At 34.1% G+C, this 22,063-nt stretch overlaps 1 protein-coding gene across 5 annotated transcripts in view; it reads left to right on the top strand.

Annotated features, from left to right (window-relative positions):
• INPP4B (inositol polyphosphate-4-phosphatase type II B) overlaps positions 1-22,063 on the top strand; it is a 910,680-nt gene that overhangs the window by 749,547 nt on the left and 139,070 nt on the right. For all 5 annotated transcript variants that reach the window (XM_074275067.1, XM_074275068.1, XM_074275070.1 and 2 more), the window contains one exon: positions 4,721-4,930. In XM_074275067.1, the coding sequence (XP_074131168.1) occupies positions 4,721-4,930 (210 nt within the window). The remainder of the gene's footprint in view (positions 1-4,720; positions 4,931-22,063) is intronic.

Here is a 22,063-nt window from a genome sequence, read left to right as displayed (position 1 = left end):
TTTCCCACAACCATGTCAACATTTATCATTATCTTTCCCATTCATCTAGATATTTGATTTTTAAATGAAAATAATAATACCTGACATTTTCTGCAGCTTTAAAGTTTGCAAGGTCCTTTATAGCTGGTGTCTGATTTGGACCTCATACCTGTTTTGTGAAGTTGGTACCATGGGTAAATTTCCCCCATTTTGAAGATAAGGAAACTGAGACTTCAGGAGATCTTGATTGACTATAGCCACAACTAGATGGAATTTGACTATGGGTCTTTCTGACTTAGCTTTGACACTCAACCTACTAAATCATTCTATTACTAATTACTTTAATAAAACAAGGGAAAGAAAGAAGGACAAAGTGTTTTGAAAAAATTTGAGGAATATTTTAGAATAATTTTCTTCTCAGCAGTGAAAGATATTTTGATCAATTCTATGTTTAGGAAGATGAAGATAAAATGGCTCTAGATTCCTAGATTTTGCACTCCTGCAAAGCCTTTAGGGCTTTAAGCATACTATACTTTAGCTTGGTTGTCTCAGTGATTTTGAACACTTTTTAAGTCTCTTGAATTTTTTCTACCATGCAAGTGTGAGGAGACACAAAGCATCAGTTCAAAGACAGCAAGCTGTGTGGCTATAAAAATAAATCAAGGGAGTTTATTGAAACTATCAACAACAAAATGGTTTAGTCAAAATGAATTATGGTGAAGTCATGTTTTTAATATTTAAATCTAGTATTGTACATAACCATGCTGTATGGAAAATTATGTGTGTAATGTATTTTTCCATTAGCAACATGGCAGCACAGGTTTGTTTTAGGGCTCAGTATTTCTCAGAAATTCTCTTCTCTTTATTTTACATCTCAGTCTTCATAGCATTTTCTCTTCTCAGACTTTATTTTTTTAAATTCTCATATCATTTTTCTAATAAAATAGCATGGCTTGCCATTGGACCTATGTTTTATTTTGTTTTAAATTTACTTATCACTCAACTCATCTCTCCTCCTTTTTGGGTTTGCAGAATCATTCTCATGATTTTTTTCCTATATTCAGAGTAGCATGTTCCCTGAAGCTGGTGACCAAATAATGTTTTTAAATCAGCTAACAGCATTTGGAGCTTTAGGGATTCATTTCAGGTAGTCACTAGAGGCAGCATGTTGTACTGCAAATCTCACTGGATTGGGAGACAGGAAACCATGAGCAGAACCTGTGTTACCACACACTCACTATAAAATCTCAGGCAAAAAAACTATTTCTTTAGTCATCAATTTCCCCATCGTTAAAATGGTGAGCTAGGATTAGAAGTGTCCCCTGGTCCCTTTCCACCCTAATTTCTTTTATTGTATTAGCCAAATGCTTGAAGAAATTAAGTAGCTAGATAGAAACCATCAGGAAGGATTAGATTTATCAAGATATATTATTAAATAAGCAACATGGAAGTTGGCTTTAGATGGTGATCTTAGGAATTTCATTTAATTTTTCTATTCTAATAAAGGAGAGAATGTGAAACTACTTAAATACCTGCAAAACAAGTACAGAATAGTAGATAGATATTGAAAGGCTAGAAGTGTTAGGAAGAAAAACTCTGGAGAGACTTTCTGTGGATGGTAGGATTTGAGATAAATTTTGGAGAGCCTGAGTTGGAGTTGGAAGGGTTGGAATGCCAGGAAGTAGTCCAGGCATGTGTTCAAAGGAAGTGAGATTTGAGACGGAAGAGTGTATATAGTGATTGCAAGAAGGCCAAACTGGATTGGCTGTGGAGTATGTGAAGGGGAGTGAGTGCAAGAAGACTCAAAAGGTAGGAATTGTTCAGATTGTGAAGAACTTACCAGACAAAGGACTTTATTATTGATCCTGGAGGTAAGACGGCCACTGAAGAGAAGAGAAGGATGTGTGATGACCTATGCTTTAGGACTGAAGAAGAATGGAAGAAGTATTGGAGTGAGCAGGGAGCTGAGGCAGGCAGACCAGTCATAATGCTATTGTCATCACTAACTTGAGAGATGCCTTTATGTAAGTGGGATATAAACAAGAGATGGGAAGAGAGAAATGGCTATTTGGCAACTGACTGAATATGTGGGGTGAAAGTAACTGAGGAAGAGAGAATGACACACTGAGATTGCAAGTCTGGTGGATTCAAAAATAGGAAAGTAATATGAAAGTCTGGGATGGGTGGAGAAGATTAGTTCAGTATTTGAATTATTGCGTGTGAGGGGTCTATAGGACTTCCAGTTCAAAATTTTGAAAAGGCAACTGGTAATGTGAGATTGGCTTTCTGTGGAAAGAATGGAGTTAAAGGTAATAGACTGCCTTTTAGCATATGCTAATCAAGTGAGAGGGCTAATCAAAGGAGGGAGCTGGGAGAGAGAGAGAAAGAGATAAGGGACTAAAGCAGAGCCTTGGATAAAGATACTGAAGAGGAATTGAGAAAGAATGGTTAGAGAGGTTAGGAGAATCAGGAAAGAAAAGTCATGTAAATCTAAATAATATCCAGGTAGAAACCAATGAGTAACTTCTGCATTGATGGAAGTAATTTTCATATTGGGAGTTACACTGTCTGATGAAACAATAGGTCCAGACATGTTTCCGCAAACAACCCCCCCAAAAAAATATGACACAAAGCTAGTTGCATAAAGCATGGCAGTGGTTAAAAAAAAATCTTCTCTATGACTTACCTATACTTCAAGAATTGAACACTATGAATAGATTTGCAGACATTTTCCTAGTATTCTCCATCAGCAGATGACCCTGTTAAGAGAATGCAGTAGATCTTATTGAGTTGTAACAGTGTGTGAAGCTACCAATGGTTAAAGAGTAAACTCAGAGTGATGGATAATCTGTGTGTTGTGGTGACAAAGGAGAGGGACTCGGGATCATGAGATGTCTGCGTTCATGTCCCACCCCTGACACCTGGTAGTTATATGAGCCTGCACCCATCACTTAATAGCCTCCATTTTCATACCTGTAGTACTGCCTCCTTTGATGCAGATCAGCAAATTAGTGCTATCACACAATGTTAGAGATGTTCCTCAAGGGCACTGAGAGGTTAAGGCACTTGCTCCTGGTCACTTAACCAGTATTGATGAGCAGGCTTGATAATGCTATGCCAGACTTGAAACCTGCTTCCTGACCCTGCTTTACCTCTTACTAAGCATAAGGTAATATATAAATGCAAGGACTGCACCTCCCACAATTTCTCCAGCCAGAGATCGACCACATTTGTTAAGTAACCCATGAAATAAAATCCTTCATCATAAGGTAGCTGTCACTTCTATTGTAGTTATGGGGTATTTACCACCAGTGACTAAAGCCCACTGGATATAGTTTCCTAGGGATCCTGCCAACACTGAACATTACGATAACAAATTTACGAAGAGACAGTTTAGAGAGTAATGATCAAGAAGAGAGCAAATCCTTCCTTCCAATTTGTGATATGAGCTCTGCCCAAGAGAAAAACACAATCGGCTACCACGGTACCCTTTTCAACCAATATACCCAAGTTTCTTTTACCTTAACAATCTATTCAGAATATCAGGCAGAAGAGCATTTTTTCCCAACATAAAAACAGGCATCAGGTAGTTACTGTTGAAATGGTTATTCCCACTGAAAACCATCTCCAGAGACAGGATTTGCAATGAGGCAAGAAAAGGCTACAGAAACAGATGGCTTTTATAGTATCTATACTACCTCTGCATTAACTTTTAGAACAGAATCACTCCAGAGTTTGGCAGTGTTCCCAAACTGCACTATTTACCACTGATTGGGATGATTAGTTTTCTTTCTCTCCTATTCTTACACTATCTTACATGGTACTTAAAAGAAAACAAGTCTGCATGCCCTTCCCCATTCCAGCTTGGTGCAATGACCCCGCCCTCTTCTGACTCTTCCTTCCAATTAACAAAAATATTTTCTCTCTATCTCACCTTCAATTACATTTTGGAGGTGGGGGGAAAAACAGAAAGCAAAACCACATATATATATGTATATATATATATATATATATATATATATATATATATATATACATATATATATGGTTATATATATATATATATATGGTTATATATATATATATGGTTATATATATATATATATATATGGTTATATATATATATATATATATATGGTTATATATATATATATATATGGTTATATATATATATATATATATATATAGTTATATATATATATACACACACACACACATATTTATATAAATGATTGTCTTGGCCAGATCCAGAAAATATATATCTCATTTTTGCAAACTAAGTCCATCATCTCTCTGTTAGGAAGTGGCTTGTATGTTTCACCTAAGTCCTTTGGAGTCTTGGTGGACTTTTGCATTGATTGGAGTCTTTTAAAGTTGTCTCTTTATAATGTTATTATGATATAAGCTGTCCTAGTTCTTCTTACTTTGCATCAGTTCATACACGTTTCCCCAGATTTCTCAGAAACCATCCCTTTCATCGTTTCTTTCAACAACACATTAATATTTCATTTATAAAAATGTTTTCATTGTTTCCCAATTGATGGGTACCTTTTTGCCTTTTGTTTCCAGTTCTTTGGGGGAAAAAAAAAAGGAGAGGGATAAGGGAACAGGTATTTAGTGAACATTTATTCTGGACTAGGTACCATACTAAACACTTTGCAAATATTTTCTCTATATTATCTCTGATATCTGCTTTAAACATTTTATGCAAATCTTCTTAATCCCTGCCCTTTTCTTTCAGACAGAGCTCTTTGTGCATGCCTTCAAGGATCAGCTGGTCAGAAGTGCCCTTTTAGCCCTCTATACAGCCCGTCCAGGTTGTGTTCTCAAGAAATCACCCTCTCCCAAGAGCACTGTGTCGGAGGAAAAGGATAAACCTGAAGGGTCCCTGTCCTCGATCCAAAGGCAGGATTCTATCCCACATCACTCGGACTATGATGAAGAAGAGTGGGTAAGAATCTCTCTATCTTCCATCCCCTGGCTTCTAAGGAATATGCACTCACTAACAGAAAAGTTCAGGAAGTGCAGACCTCCTCTTCTAACCAAAATACACTCCTGGAAGCTAAGACATAAAACAAATTGTCATAAAGAGGATCATATATATCTGTAGGAACAGAACTGATATTGGGTGTTGTGTTCCTGACCAAGGATTTTGTGACAAATGACCAATATTATGTCATAAAAGCGAAGATACAGCAACTATAAAACACTATAAGCACTTAAATAGTAAAATTATATCCCAAGCCCTATAAAATGGGCATAAATATACTACATTGATTATGCCATGCACTATAAACTACACACTGCTCTATAAAGAGCACATACAGTGCATAAAAAACAAAATTCAAATATCATAAATTTGGCTGGAAATGAATATGCTGGCTATAATAAACATTAATTAAACATTTAATTAAACAATTATACTTTTTGCCTTCTTATAATTTAGAAAGGCTTTTAGAGAATGATTTACATGATCCAAGACTCTTATAAAATCACTTAAAAGAAGTTTGAAATGAAAAATTTTTCTCTATCCAGATAAAATTTTTTCCTGAAATGAGAAAAGATAGATTGTTGTTTGGAATAATGCGTAGAATCATAATATTTTGTTCTTGATGGGGAAGATAGATTCTTCCAATAAAAGTTAATTTTTAAGTGTGTGAGCGAACCTAACTTTTCTTGCTCTTTTTTGCCTCTTCACTTTATTCAAAGATACAAGTACATCTGATCAAATGAAATATGCTGCTGGGAATTAGCAATTATTGTTGTTCCTCTTTTCATTCTTTACTATTTTTAATCAACATCCTGATATTTTAACTGCAGGCCCCTATGTATTTTGTCTTTAAAGTATAATGCATTATAATTAATATTCATAGTTGAGAAATATAACCAAAAGTCATGCATTTTCTCCTCATAATTTCTTTGTATTCATCCAGTAAAAATGAAATTAATAGGTTAACTTTTAGCATACAATAAATGGAATACATATGGTAGCTATGTTTTTTTCCATAATAGTTCCAATCCAAACATTCATTACCCAAGCATACGTATCATCAAGTGTTTATTGAGCACTTGTAATGCATGTTGGGCAACCATTTCTCTGAATTTTGCTGACATCCCCTTAGAATATTTGATATCCACTGGAAAACCCCAACAGTCAATAACCAGATCATTAGTATGGAACTTTGAGAAATGGTTATAGCAAGAGAATTGCTATGACAGGCATAAGATAGCATCCAACTAATCAAAGGTTATTGCTAATGAAAGGAACACTGCCTAGGAAAGTTGGGGTCTCAGATTTTGTCAGAGTACGTGTATTTACCAATGGCTACAAAAGGAAAATAGATGAAGAGTGAGAACTCCTATATCTTATAGAGAAGTAAGCCTTTATCTTTGTTTTTTTTGGTTAAGTATAAATAATTCTGGTTTTTGCAAAGTTCTTTTTCATTTAAAATAGCTTAAAACATTCATATAAATTAGCAAATGAACTAGATACAAAATTGAGCTATTTTCTTGCTAAGAACATAACTCAAATTCATATTAATGGCCCTAGAGTAAGAGCCATCTCCCAAACTTTGGCTTATTCTTAAGCCTTGTTCTTTCTTAAAAGTGTCATGTAAAAAAAAAAATGAAGTGATCTAAATAAACATAATTTAGATTTGAGTGCTATAATCTGTTTTAAGAAAAAATAGAAATTAGGAAAAATTGTTATCAGGAGTCTCATGCCCCAAGAATATTGACCCCCTTTCAAATAATTCCTTATTTGGACAGTGATATATTATGTAACCTTGGGATAAGTATGGATAAAGTATGGATTGTATATGCATTGCTTTGGGTAAGGGTATGATGTGAGAAAATATTGAAATAGAAATGAGCAAAAATAGCACATATTCGGGGTAGCAGGTGATACCCCACCCTGGAGAGAGGAGGAAATGAATTCAAATCTCGCCTCAGAAACTAGCTATGTGTCCCTTAGCAAGTCACTTACCCCTGATTGCCTCAAAAACAAAAATAAAACAAAAAGCATATATTTAGGCTTGGAGATAGAAATAGAATTGTTATCACCATTAGAATATACACAGGGCTGGATTGGTAAATATTTAACAAGTTGTCTGAAAAAAAAATTGCATTTGTAACATTTTTCCCATTATTTTCTTAAGTCTAGACCAGAGCATCTTAAACTTTTTCTACTTATGACCCCTTTTTGCCTAAGAAATTTTTATGCAATTCCAGGTATATAAGTATATGAAATAAGTATAAAAATCAAACATTTACTGATAATAAATCATCCTTTTATGACCCCCAATTCAGTTATAACACCCTATATGGAGTCTTAAACCACGGTTTAACAAGCTAGCATCTAGACAATCCAGAAAACAATTCAAATCCCAACATGTAGAGTTTGCCAATTTCTAAGCTATAATTACCCCCAATAAAATTTGACAATTGACTTTCTAGGTTTAAACATCTAGCACACCTTGGAATCACTTGAACAAAACTTTTTTTTTTTTTTGAAACTTTGAACAAAAGAAGGAATTAAATCAGGACTTCAGTTAACAGATGGACTAAATAACTTATTCAAACATTAAATTTATAATGTGTATATATAAACATTTATATATACATACATACATATACATGTACACACATTATATGTGAATTCATTCAGGAGACTAAAAGAATTGGTGAAAATGATTATTGAATCATGATCTTTGAACAACTATAGAGCATGAGAGGGGTGTCATAGGACTACATGTTCAAATGTTCAAATTTTAAAAATAAAATATAAAAAAAAGTGTCACGTGAAAAATAGAAATGAGTGAGTTTGACATAATTCCTGATTAAATTCTAGAACAATATTAAAGAAATGGTTGGTGAATATCTATAAATTTAATCATAAGGATCTAACTAATCACATATATACACATGATTGTTTGAATAATAGCTTAGAAGAATGCTCACAATGTAGACTCATAAATGTGAGCAAAGCATTTGACAATGTTTCTCATATGATCCTTGTGGATAATGTAGAGACAAGGAGCCTGTTCAACAATGGTAAATTTAAGTAAATTTGGAATTATTTGAAAGTCTGAGTACTATGAATGTCTTGCCTTCTTCAAAATTAAATTGGAAGTCTCTAGTGGAAACCTCAGGTACCTCTCGTTGTTCTTATGCTATTTTATTAGTGAGTTAGATAAAGGCAGATGTTATTTTATCTTATATGCAGAACACACAAAACTAGGAGCAACAGTTAATACAGCACTGAACAACAGGTAAGATCTAAAAAGGATTTTAATTGGCTTGACCATAGTAGGATCAATCTAATATGAAAAAAAAAAAACGTGAAAAAATACAAAACTATATACCTAAGGGCCAAAAAAATCAAGCGACATTATGACAAGCTAGGGGAAGCATGATTCATCTTTTAAAAACATGAGGTTTTAAATGAATTACTATCGAGAAGCCAGTATGGCAGAAGTAGGTAAAGAAACAGTCTCTGAGCCAGGAAGACCCAAATTCAGATCTTGCCCCTTTGTATAAGTTAGTTAACAGTAAATCAATCAATATTCTAAGCAACTTTCTAAGAACATCTTTCAAAGATGATAATAATTCATGTTGGAAAAAAGTATTTTCCTTATCTGAAATTTTCTTTTACCAATAAAATTATATTTCCAATTGCTATGCCATATGCCAGGAACATTATATGACAGCCCAAGAATCAAATGTTATATATGACTACAGTGGGATAATTATAGTTTGACTAAGGAGGTAGGAAATTTGCCTTGCTTAGACTATATTTACAGGATTGGATTAAATTCTGGATGCCGTGTTTTAGGAAAGACATTGAAATGCTGAAGCACACTGAGAGAATTGCAGCCAAGATGAGGAACAGTCTTGGGATCTTAGAATTTGAGGAACTGTTATAAAAAAAAAAAAGAGACAAATATTCAGGCAAGAGAAGAGAAGACTCAGGGGTGATACGAGTTCAATCTTTGAAGAGCTGTCTTACAGAAGAAGGATTAGGCTGGTACTGTTTATTTCCCAGAGGACAGAATTAGTGGCAAAGAATCAAAGGTTTGCAAACTCTCCTAACAATTAGAATTGTCCAAAAATAAAACGGGCAGTCTTGGAAGATAGTGATTCTCCCTGAGTGGATGTATTCAAGCCAAAACTTTATGGTGTCTTGTTAAGTGTGTCATAGAGGGAATTCTAGGTTTGAGTTCAGGTTGAGTTAGAAGACCAAAATTTTGAAAGTCTGAGTGAAGTGATTAGTTTCAGGCATGAGGAATAGCCTATCTAAGAGCCCATAGTGGGAAATAGAATATACCAAGTTTGGAAGAACCTAGCTTGGATGCAATATAGAATGTGGGAATGGGGAGTTAATGTGTGAAATGTGGCAATGAAAGGAAATAGAAGGCATTAAATATTAGACTTGAGGAGTTTATCTTTTACACATCAGGCAATCTGGAGTCACTGGAGCTTCTTAAAAAGGGTGACATGTTTATATTAGTAAATATTGCTAATATTTATTATTTAATAATACTAATTTACTATATAATAATACTAACGTGTATATTAGTAAAATTAGTAATTAGTACACAGATTTTTGTAGCTGTTTGGAGGATAGAATGGAGAGGGGAAGAGACTGACAGCCCAAGACCCCTTATGAGATCCCAGTCTAAGGCAGGATTAAGAAGATAAAAAAGGGAAAAGAAAATGAGGATGCAAACTGGAGTGGTAGATATGTAACTAGAAAGAGAGGGAAAGTGTAAGAAACACAGTGGTGGGAAAAGCAGGGGAAGGTGATGGATTAGTTCAGCTAGATGCCAAAATGAAAATCTGAATAAAAGGATGGTCATATCTTCAACAGAAATAAGACGATTTGAAGAAGAGAGAGTTTAATAGAGAATACAATTAGTTCTATTTTGAATATATTGGGTTGGAGATCCTACAAACCACCTAAGTAGCCATTTCTAGCAGGTAGCTGTTGATGTAGCGCAGCTACCAGGCACAGTAGGTCTAGAGTCAGGAAGGCTCATCTTCTTGAATTCAAATCCAACCTCAGATTTTCTCTAGCCTTCTGACCCCTGGGCAAGCCACTTAACCCTGTTTGCCTGGGTTTCTCAAACTGCAAAATGGTCTGGAGAAGGAAATAACCAATCACTTCAAAGCAAACCCCAACTGGAGTCACACAGAGTTGGACATAATTAAACAACAATAGTAACAGAAGTTTTTAATGTAGGATTGGAGTTCAAGAGAGAGATGAGGGAAGATTTGTAAAGATTTATAGAGTTGATTATAACCCGCAAATGTTAGCTATATTTTCTTTTCCCAGTTCTATTTGAATAGTTTCTATTTGAGGGTTGATAAAGTCCCCATAAAGTTTCATACTTTCAATTTTTTGACATAAGAAAATAAAGAATGGACTATATATAAAATCACTAGACATGATTCATGATGAATCTTTTTTTTTTCATTTTTTTCCAGTTCAAGTCATCTTTTGATGTCATGAAGTGGTGTATAAAACCCTCTGATATTGATTATGAATTTTGTCCCCTTCTCCACCTCTTTCCTGGCAAGACAAGTCTCCATATGTATACTTAGTTTTCTTTGAAGTAGGCAGAATATATAATCCTCATGTTAAGACTTCCCTAATTACAAGAAGTGTTTTTATTCTTGGCAAAAGTCACTTTAAACTTGCTCTTCTCCCATCTTGTTAATATCTTATTTTGAAGAAAAAAAACAAAAAAGACTGTTTCCATACTTACACCATCTTTCAGATATAACAAGAAAGATTGTTTCTTTCAATGACAGAAAAACTTAGAAGAGAAAGTAGCCCAGAGAATAAAATAGACTCCTAGGTGGTTTATTCACAGGTGGGAATAGCTATTGCAATGGAAAACAGCTAGTGCATCTCATTTCCTAATGATATGGTGCAATTTCATGAAGTCTTGGAAGAGGAAGAAAGGGAAAAAGTAAAGGAGGGAAAGAGGGAGGAAGAAGGAAAAAAAATAGATAATGAAGGAAAAAAAGAAGATTGGAAGGGAGAAAGGAAGGGGAAAAGAAAATAAATGAAGGAAAAGATTAAAAAAAGGAAAAAGGGGATTAAAGAAGAGGAAGAAAGAAGGAAGGAAGCAGGGAAAGTCATCATAAATCTTATATGAATATTATGTCATTTTATCTTTAAAATGATCTTCTAAGGTAGGTGCTAATATTATTCCCATATTACATTTGAGGAAAGTGAGGCAAATAACAGTTAAGTGAGTTGGCCAGCACAGATAATTTTCAACATTCATCCTTGCAAAACCTTGTGTTTCATTGTTTCCTCTGTTCCTCTTCCCATCTCCCCTCCCCTAGACATCAAGCAATCTAATATAGATTAAACATATGCAGTTGTTCTAAACCCATATTTATCATGCTGCAAAAGAAAAATCTGATCAAAAAAGAAAAAATATGACATAGAAAAAATAAGCAAGCAAACAATAACAAAGAGGTGAAAATACTATGTTGTGAGGCAGCTAGGTGGTGCTGTGGATAGAGCACCAGCTCTGGAGTCACATCTGGTCTCCAACACTTAACACTTCCTGGCTGTGTGACTCTGGGCAAATCACTTAACCCCAATTGCCTCAGAAAAAAATTAAAAAAAGAAAATACTATATTATGATCCACATTCCGTTCCCATAGTCCTTTCTCTGGATGCAGATGGGTCTCTCCATCACAAGTCTATTGGAACTGGTTTTAAGCATTTCATTATTGAAAAGAGCCAAGTCCATTACAGTTGATCATCACATAATCTTGTATAATGATCTCCTGATTCTACTCACTTCACTCAGCATCAATTCATGTAAGTCTCTCCAGGCCTCTCTGAAATCATCTTGATGATCATTTCTTACAGAATAATAATATTCCTTAACTTATTCAGCCATTTGCTAACTGATGGGCATACACTCAATTTCAAGGTTTTTGCCCACAAAAACAGCTGCTGTAAGCATTTTTGCAGATCTGGATCCCTTTACCTTTTCATGATCTCTTTGGGATACAGACCCAATAGAGACACTGCTGCATCAAAGGGTATGCATATTTTGTTTGGGCAAATCACTCTCCAGAATGGTTGGATCAGTTCACAACTCTACCATAGTGCCTCAGTTTTCCCACATCCCCGCCAACATTTATTATTATTTTTTCCTGTCATCTTAGTCAATCTGAGAGGTATGTAGTGATACCTGAGAGTTGCTTTAATTTGAATTCCTCTAATCAATAGTGATTTAGAGAATAATTTTTTCATATGACTAGAAATGGCTTTAATTTCTTCATCTGAAAATTGTCTGTTCATATCCTTTGACCATTTATCATTTGGAAGATGACTTGTATTCTTATAAATTTGAGTCAGTTCTCTATATAATTTAGAAATAAGCCCTTTACTATAAACCTTGGATATATATTCCCCCTCTTCCCAGTTTTCTGCTTCCCTTCTAAACTTGGCTGCATTAATTTTGTTTGTACAAAACCCTTTTTATTTAATATAATCAAAATCATCCATTTTGCATTTCATAATGTTCTCTAATTCTTCTTTAAAGTAATTAATATTTCTTTTGCTGCTGGACTTTTTTTGGTAACACATAGAAATGCTGATGATTTACATGGGTTTGTATTTTATATCCTGCAACTTTGCTAAAGTTGTTGAAGTGTTTCTAATAGTTTTTAGTTGATTCTATAAGGTTCTTTAAGCATACCATCATATCATGTGAGATTTGATTTAATTCACATCTTCCTGATTCTAAGCTAGATTTCTATTTAATGGGGAATAAATAGTGCAAGGGAAGGGCCCAGGATTTAGAGTCAAGCAACCTAGATTGATAATTTTGCTATCTATAAACTCTGTGAAGTTAGCGAGCTACCCTCCCCCCAATCTTCCTCACTTTTCTCCTCTGTAAATAGAGGAACTAGATGATCTTAGATGATCTTAAGTTCCTTCTCAGCCACAAATCCATCATCCAAAATTTATATTTTTATGGACTGGAATCAATTCCAAAAGCATTTATTAAGCACTTATTGTGGATTAGCCATCATGGACAAAAGACAAAAACAAAACAATTCCTTTCCTCTTTTATTGGGTGAAAACTATATGTGCATGAGAAAAATAAATATAAAATATATAAAAACAAGACAATTAGATAGGAAGAGGGATAGGATTGACCACTGGGTAAATCCTTGATGGCCTCTTGTGGGAGGTGGCACTTGAGCTGACTCCCTAACTGCTGGATATCATCACCTGTATGTTCCAGTGACATCTCAAACAGAAACATGTTTACAACTGATTTTATTCTTCTTCCTCAGTCTAAAACTTCCATTTTCTGTCAAAGGCATTGTCACCCTTCAAATGACCCAGAATTATAATCTAATAGTCTTTTTCGAATCTGTGTATTCCAAGAAGGCCAATGATGAAGAGCAAACCTCCCAGGTGTGAGGAACAGCCTGTTTCTGAACAGGACAAGAAATGCAATGGCATGTGCAGTGAACAGCAAACAGGCCAGTTGTCAGGAACGTAGAGTGCCTAAGGGAGAATAATATAAAATTGGTTTATAAACATAGCTTGGAGTCAGACTGTAAAATCTTAAATGGCAAACAGGGGAGCTCTGCATTTTATCCTAGAGGACAGGGAACTGCTGAAGCTTTGTGAACAGTCAAGTGACATAATGAGACCTATGCTTCTAAGATAGCAGTTTGGTACCTTTGTGGAGGATAAATTCAAGAAGGAGCATATTTCAGAGGTGGGGATCAATTAGGAGGCAGTCCAGGCAAGAAAGGACAAAGTCCCAAAGAAAGGGGGACTGTATGTCTAGAGAATGACCATCACAATAACAATAACAGCAGCTAACATTTATTTAATATAATGTGCTGGGCACTGTGCTAAGTGCTTTAAAATTATTATCCCTTTTGGTCTTCACAGCAATCTTAGAAGAGAGATGGTATTATCTCCTATTTTACAGATGAGAAAACTGAAACTAACTGAGGTTATATGGCTTGCTGAGGGTCATAGAACTAGTAAGTAAATGTCTGAGCCTGGATTTGAACTCAGATTTTGAAATGTAGCATATCATCCACTGTGCTGCCAAAGATAAAAGATGTGGGAGATATTTTACAATTTAGAATGAAGAAATTTGCTGAGCAATTAGATACCTGTGAAGTGGGAAAAATTGGCAAGCCTGAAAAAATTATAACATATTTATTAGGTAGTATAGTATATGGGAAGCATGGCGTAGCTGAAAGAATATTGGAACCATGAAGAAGAGAAATCTGCCCCCAACCATCTTGTGTAATCATGGGCAAGTGACTTAATATCTGTAGGCCTTTTTGTACAAAAAGTATGATAATACCTTGAGGCTGTATTGTAAGAAATAAATGAGAAAATGTAATTAAATTTCAAATAAGTTTTTATAGTATCGAATGATGGCAAACATTTTGGAAATTAATAAAAGTTTCTGAATCACTACTGGTCCCCCAATTTTAAAGCACAGGTTATAACCATTCCATTGTTGACTACGGAGGAGCTTCATTACTTCTAAATATATTTAAAGGCTTATTCTTTCTCCTTTCACTCCCAATTGCAATGGGGAAAAATGATGGTTGCATATATCTGTATAATAATAATCCAGTCAATATGGTGAGCAGAAAAGCCAGAGAGAGAGCTTCCCATAGCACCCAGTCTTTTGCTGAGTTTTTGTTATTAAATGATTGAATGCTTTAAAGGTTTATTTTCTTGAGAAGTCAGAAAACAATTAAAGCCCAAAGGAATATTTTGGGATTTTATGACAATCTGTGCCAAACCATAGATGGCTGGCAATGGTATTCTCAGACTTTGAGTCAGTAAGGTTGACATATTGCTTTTCTTTATCTACATGAAATGGAGCAGATGCTTCAAGCAGCTGGGATTCCAAGATTAGTTTGTCCGAAATATGAATGCGTGTCATTCCCACAAAACTATTAAGTTGACCCAATTTTTGCTGCTTTAAATAATGGCAATATTCTTCACAATACTGCTGATTTATTTGGAGAACTGCTATTCTATGGACAAATCCAAGGCTGTGATCTTTTAGCTCAGCTTGGAAAATTGTCAAAACAGAAACAATACTCTTACTAATTGCTAACTTCTAACTCTTTGCTCAGGTCTGTACCAGCAAAATGAAGTGTAAAACTAGTGAAACTTTTTTCAAGTTCTCTTTTGCATATATACACTCACACACATATACTTAAATATATATCATCTAGCAATATATATATATATATAGCATATGTATATTACATATATAAAGATTTATGTCTAAAACATACACACATTGCTAGTGTGGAAGTAACATTTAGCCTGATGGCCCATTCTTAAAGTGGGTAGGAATTGCTCATTTCATTAGCATAAAATTACTTCAAGCCCAATAACTAGAAAAAATTAATCATCTTAACTCTTTAGACTTTTGTTTTTAGTAAATATTTTATTTTTAAAAAATTTATATTTTTATGATATTAAATTTGGGATCTATATATCGCTTCAATTTTTTCCAATTCACTCATTATAATAATCCTTTGAGGTAAGTCAGTAGAAGTATTATTATTCCCAATTGGACAAATAAAAAAGCTGATATTTATTGAGGTTCAGTGATTTGTTTTTGACTTCACAGTTAGTAAGTTGGTTGCAGGCTTTGAACCTAAATTCTACTGAGAACTCAATTTTCTAACTACTACCTATACTGTCTCTCATTTTTGAAACATACTTCCTGTAAATCTCTCCTCTTAGTCTTTGCTTATTAGAGAGACTTCTTTTGGAAAATGACTTAAGTGGACAACGAGTCTATCTTTAAACTGTTCTTTTTGTACAGTCTCTTTTCTAATGTCTAGAAGAGTGCTCATCCTTGACAGCAGTTACTGATAGTGCTATTTATATTGCCATAATTGGTAGCAGTGGGTATGGATAGAAGCAAATAATTCCTAACTATTGAGGAAAAAAATGTGCTTAGGCAAATACTACTCTATAGGCAATCTTTGGTCATCTTTATTCCCATCTCCTCTTGACAGCTGCTTACTTTTTTTTGACTGTCCCTCTAAAGGAAAACAAACAAACAAGCAAAACCTTGTATCATGAATAATACAAAAGTATCCATTCACAGAGCTAGTCAGGATAGATTGTGCTCTACTCTTTCACTGACTGGAAAATAGACCTTTTCTGGCAGGTTGAAAGAAAGTACATCTTTCTCATTTCCAGAGAGAATGAACTCTTTTGCAGGACACTAAGAGCTGAATTATTTCCCACAGGGAAACAATGTTCCTAGTGTCCTAAAAGAGCATCATGCCCTTTAAGATTTGGCCACTTTGTTCCAGTCTCATTTCATTTGGATCCATATACATGAGGAAAAATTGGGGAGGTTCATAAAAGTTTTAAAAGAAAGCAGAGAAAGATATGGTAGCTATTTTCAAATATATAAAATGATAGTGATAATGATGATACTGCTGATAAATAGTGCTTAAAGGATTTCAGAATACATTTCATACTTTATCTTTTTGACTCACATAACAATACTTTAAGGTGGTTGCTATTTTAATTTCATTTTGCACAAAAGGAAATTAAGGTGAAAGAGGTTAAAGGATTTATTCAGAGTCTCAGGACTACTAAGTTTGGGGGAAGGATTTGGACTCAGATCTTCAAAAGTCAACTTGTACTGAAGGTTTATCAAATGCAAGATCAATTTCTATGCTATATAAGGACAGAGGGCAGAATTAGGGCTGCTAATTGGTCATCTGAGAAACAGATTTTATCTCAGTTCCAGGAAGAGTCGATAGAACTGTTATAAAATAGTAGGTTCAAGTATCAGCTCTTCTTCTACCTCTAGGAGCATTCTGAATGGCTGCCTCATCTAAATCCAGAGTTTGGGCTCCATAGCATTCCAAACTCCAACACTTCATCAAGAAATCTAGAAAGGGATTCTATAGTGGCTTAGAGTCTAGACTACCTGAGCTCTTAGAGGTCCCCTCTAATTCAAAGGTCCTCTGATTTCAGTTTCATAGACTATCATTTATTATGTAGCTCAGTCCCATTTCCATATGTGGGAAATAATTGGCTTCTTAGGCTAATATGAGACAGAGATGATACAGTGGAAGAAGCACAAAAAAATCAAATTAGAAGATTTGGATTTGAATCCCATCATGGACATAAGAAAGCCATTCTATGTCTCTAGACTTCCATTTACTATTTAACAACTGGCTTTTTGAAAATCCATTATCCACTGTTTAAAATAACCAGCATTATTAACATTTTCTCCATCTTTTTTTCTTGTCTAAAAATTAAAAACATAAAACAATTTATCAATAAAGTGATAAATCAAGTTCTAATTTATAGTTTGCTCATTCCCATAAATGTAAATCCTCAAACTGTCAAATATGAGCAGTATACACATTGTCTCTCAGTAAACTACATTTTTCTCAAATAATTGGGAAGATCAAGTAAGAAGATGCAAGTAAATCTGAATAAATGGTAGCTGGGTATTGTGAAGAATAAAGCATGAAAATAATAGCATAGTACAGTGGTTAGAGTGCTGATTTGGAGGAAGAAAGGAATTATCTAACAAGGAAAGATCTGAATTCAAGTCTAGTCCCTGACATATTCTGACTATGTGTGATCCTGGCTAAATCTCTTATCTCCCAGTAAACATATTCCTCTTTCCGCCAGAAAGTTACAGAGTGAATGCTGGTCTGCCTTGATAGAAAGATTCCTCCTTACATATTTCCTACACCAATACATAGTTCTCTCAAAAATAAACCTTGAAAATATATCAATAGCTATGAAGATAAAAGTCTTTCAGGAAAGAACTTTTCACGGTATTTTTAAAAATAGATATCCATATATATTTATATATGGATACATAGCATAGGGATATTTTACAGGTTTCCTACTATGAAGTCAAAATAACCTTCACAAACTTTATATTAGTTCTCTCTTCTTATAAATATAATGAACAGAAATATTGTTTCCCTTTACTCCCCTCTTTTCTATAGTACAATTTATTCTCAAGTCCATTACTGACTCATATTCTTTAGCATTTTTGTGACTCTAGAAGCTCTTTGTGATTTTAAGGCCCAAATAAGAACTCTTAACTTTTTCCTTTTACATTTAATAAGCTGTCCAGGAGCAAAGGAAGAGCTCTTTTCAATCCACTAGAATTGCTCGGTAGTCTTAGAAAGGGGCAATGAGGCATCTTATTTGAGGCAAATAATTTGTAACTGTCTTCCTTTACTACTCAGTTTTAGCCAATTATGTCAACTTTTCCCCCAAAGTCATAATTTTGGGCATTAAATAGTCTTCTTGCTGATCTTATTTATGACATATGCAATTTCATAACCCATTCTTTCCCATAGAGAACTGAAACTAGAGCAGTGTCACATCAGAGCTTTGCTATAAGGCTTATTATTTATTATTATTTTTATTATTATTAATATATTATTTTAAAGGGGATGGTATGGGGAGGAATATAAGCATTTACACAGCACTTGATATGCACCTGGCATGGTGCTAAGAACTTTACAAATATTTCTCATTTGATCTTCACAATAATTCTGTTAGGTAGGTACTAAAATTATCCCCAATTTATAGTTGAGGAAACAGGCAAATGGAGGTTGAGGCATTTGATGTTTTTGATCACTGTTACACAGCTAGTAAGTGCCTGAGGTCACATTTGAACTCAAGTTCTCCTAGTTCAAGAGGATTCTATTTTATTTATCTATTATTCCATTAAATTTAGAGGTTTCTTATAGAACTTATAGTCCTTTAATAGCTTAATTGCCAAGAATTAATAAAAATAAGTGACCATCCCCTTCTCTTCTTATCACCTCCCTTGCCAGTATCCCTTAGTGACCATTCCAGCAAAAGCAGATGTCTAGGAATAAGTATCCCTACTTCCCCAATTACCAGTAAGGATATACCTTGGACTACTTGCCCCATTCTGATGTGTGGTACTTACATTGAGTACAAAAGTCACTCACACCTCAGCTTCTTCCTTTCAAAGACACTATATGTGAATAAAAGGCAACTAAGCATGCTTGTTTATTTTAAGTGCCCTGTGATAGTTTCCTTAATGGCTGTGAAACAAGTGTGAACTTCTCTCTAGCAGATCAGGGCTCCACATGCTTAGTTAATATTAGAATTCCATAAAAGAGGATTAAGAAAAAGGTCATGACTGTCCATTAAAATGTACAACTATTCTGTAAAAGAGCAGAAACTCAAAAAAAAATAAGACATATATAATCAGAAATATTCTGAAAATCCAACCAAGGACTACATTTGCCGATGAGCAATCAGCATCCTTTTCACCTTCATTTATCTGTTGGATATGAGGGTCATTTCCCACCTGAAATGAGAATTTGTTAAAAAGAATCTTTTTTTCTTATTGATGCCTTCCTTTTTCCTGTAATCACTATGCTGGACATCACCTCTGCTTCATGTTTTCTTGCTTTATTCATGACCATGTTCGATATCACACACACAATGGAACATTCACATATAAAAGGATGTTGGCTTTTTTTTATAATGATAAAGATCTTTATTAAATACTTGGGAGCTGATTCACTGCCAGTGATATTATTATTCCCATTAAGTTCTCATTAACCCTAAACATATTGATCAAGGAGACAAAAGATTGACATCTAGTTGTGTGTATATATTATATATTCCCAAATTAATCGATTCAGAGTTCTTCTTGTTGTTTTAATTAGGGCGTATTATGTTGGCAAGGCAAAAAGCTGCTTAACCATTTTTGTTTTCAACCGCAGTTTTATAGAAATGTTGCAAAAAAAAAAAAGCAAAAAAGAAAACCTCAACAGAACTTTTTTTTCAGCTTTGTTATTTATTATTTTTTCAAATGATCTTAAAAAAAGTCTTTTTGTAGATTAGAAAAATGAGGCTCAGAGAAGCCAATAATTTGCCCAAAGTGTCAAGGTTTTCTGATCCTATAATTGCTTGGTTTTTCACTGCACCACCCCTTTGATAAATTCACTATAGAACCAGTTTTGTTCATATCTGTTACTTACATGTGCTTGAAAAATCAGTTGAAAGTAAAATACTAAACAAATTATTCTCTCTTATATTTTTGTCTACTGACATCCATTAATGTCATTTGTGATTTGATCATTTCACATTAGTGAAAAGCCTATTCTGCTTTTGAGAGGTTCAAAGTGAAAGTAAAAGAATAGGATCCAGTAGAGAGGTTGACCCTGCAATCAATTCTAAAGCTCATTTTATAAATGAGGATTCCTAATGTCATTTTCCATAGTAGAATGAAAATCTCCTTTTATTCATTTAATCAACAGTTTTTTTAATTAGTCAACTCTGTGAATGACATTGCATTAGAAATACAAAGCAAGCAATATTCATAATAATGAAAATCTAATGACATTTATATAGCTCATGAAGATTTGCAATGCACTCACTTTCACCATCTTATTTAGGATTCTGAATAGTATTGTTATATAGATAACAGCATATATTTATCTCTATTTTAGAGATGAGGAAATTGAGGTTTACATTCTACCTAAAAAGAAAAGATGTTTCTAAGAAAACATTTCAAAATAAAATATTTTTTCAATTTTTACACTACAAAATTATTTTATGCTTAGCCCTTGAGTTGTTTCTTGGTCATTTAATCTCTTCAAGGCTTATCTCTCTAAGCTAGATGACCTCTAAGGTCTCTAAAGATCTATAAATCTCAGTTTATTCATGGTCATACTGTTAAGTTTCAGAAGTTGAATTTAAACCAAATTTTCCTTTCTATAGAGATAGCTCTCAAAGAGACTGGAAAAGAATTCCAAGGAAAATGGTACAAAGTAGAGAGCAATGTGTTATATAATTAAATACTAAAAACACAGTGTGTAATATAAGGTAGTAAGTACTAGAACTCTTCAATAAAAGGGAAAATTGATGTAGGCTGAAGTAATGGGTGAAACTTCAAAGCTGTTTTATTTTGCTTATTTTTAGAACTGGAATGATTCGTTTAGGTAGAAAGAAAAAGTTTTCTAGGTTAGAGAAACATGAAAAATCATTTACTAAATGATTTACAATTTGGCATTGAGTTATACTAATATGCTAAACATAAATGTTGATTTAAAGTTTGAAATGATAGTGATGTGTATGGGAAAGCTTTGTCAGTGAGTAGTTTGTGTTGGGTATTACTAGAAAATAAGAATTACTAAATGATAAATTGGATTTGTTGATTTTGTGGCTGGTCTGAAATGTTTGATTTCACATGGTATACACTAACCTATGTCATTATAGATCTCACCAATAGGCTTTAGGGCTTGGGTCAGTTTGAGTTTTTATAAATATCCCTAAACTTTTTCAAACTCAAACTATACTTTGTTCATTTATAAATGTCTTTAGAAATATTCTTCTGGTTCATATTCATCAGTTCCTCTAGGGGCTTGCAATATCAGTCAGTGACTGTATGAGCCATGCAACAACGCTCCATCATGCTTTGCCCTTCAGGTAATTATTTGCTAAGTCTTGCTAAATTTATATCTGAAGCCATTGAATCCCACATTTTATGTAATATGTCCATAACTAATACTGCATAAGGAGGTCTTTATCCAAGGGACAACCATCTGGCTAGAGGACAGGATTTCTAACAACAGAAATTAGAGAATTAATGGAAGGAGAGAGGCTGTCTCCTTATCCCTAAGTATTGCAGATGCAGATGCTTTATTAAGCACATGTTATGTTGTAGCCATTATGCTAAGCACTAAGTAATACAAAGAAAAGAAGAAAAAGGAAAAGAAAAAGATTTCTGCCTTCAGAGAGCTCATTCTATTGTACCATCTCTTCCTGGACACACTTTGTTTCTCTTCTCAGCTCTCAAAGGGATACAGATTGGACTGCTTATGGTATCCCTTCCAATCTACTTCTCTTTTTTTAACTAATTTTGACCTAGGTACTTGGATTCCTATTTACAATTCTGCCTGTATGTTTAGTCTTTATGACTAGACATAGTCTGCATCTTTATGCTACAGTCTTTATGACAAAAATTCATCTGGAGCCCTTTGTCAGTAATTGTTG

This window comes from Sminthopsis crassicaudata, chromosome 6, assembly GCF_048593235.1.
Source record: "Sminthopsis crassicaudata isolate SCR6 chromosome 6, ASM4859323v1, whole genome shotgun sequence".
NCBI lineage: Eukaryota > Metazoa > Chordata > Mammalia > Dasyuromorphia > Dasyuridae > Sminthopsis > Sminthopsis crassicaudata.
The sequence above is the reverse complement of the archived record's forward strand: the minus strand, read 5'-3'. Positions and strand labels throughout refer to the sequence as shown.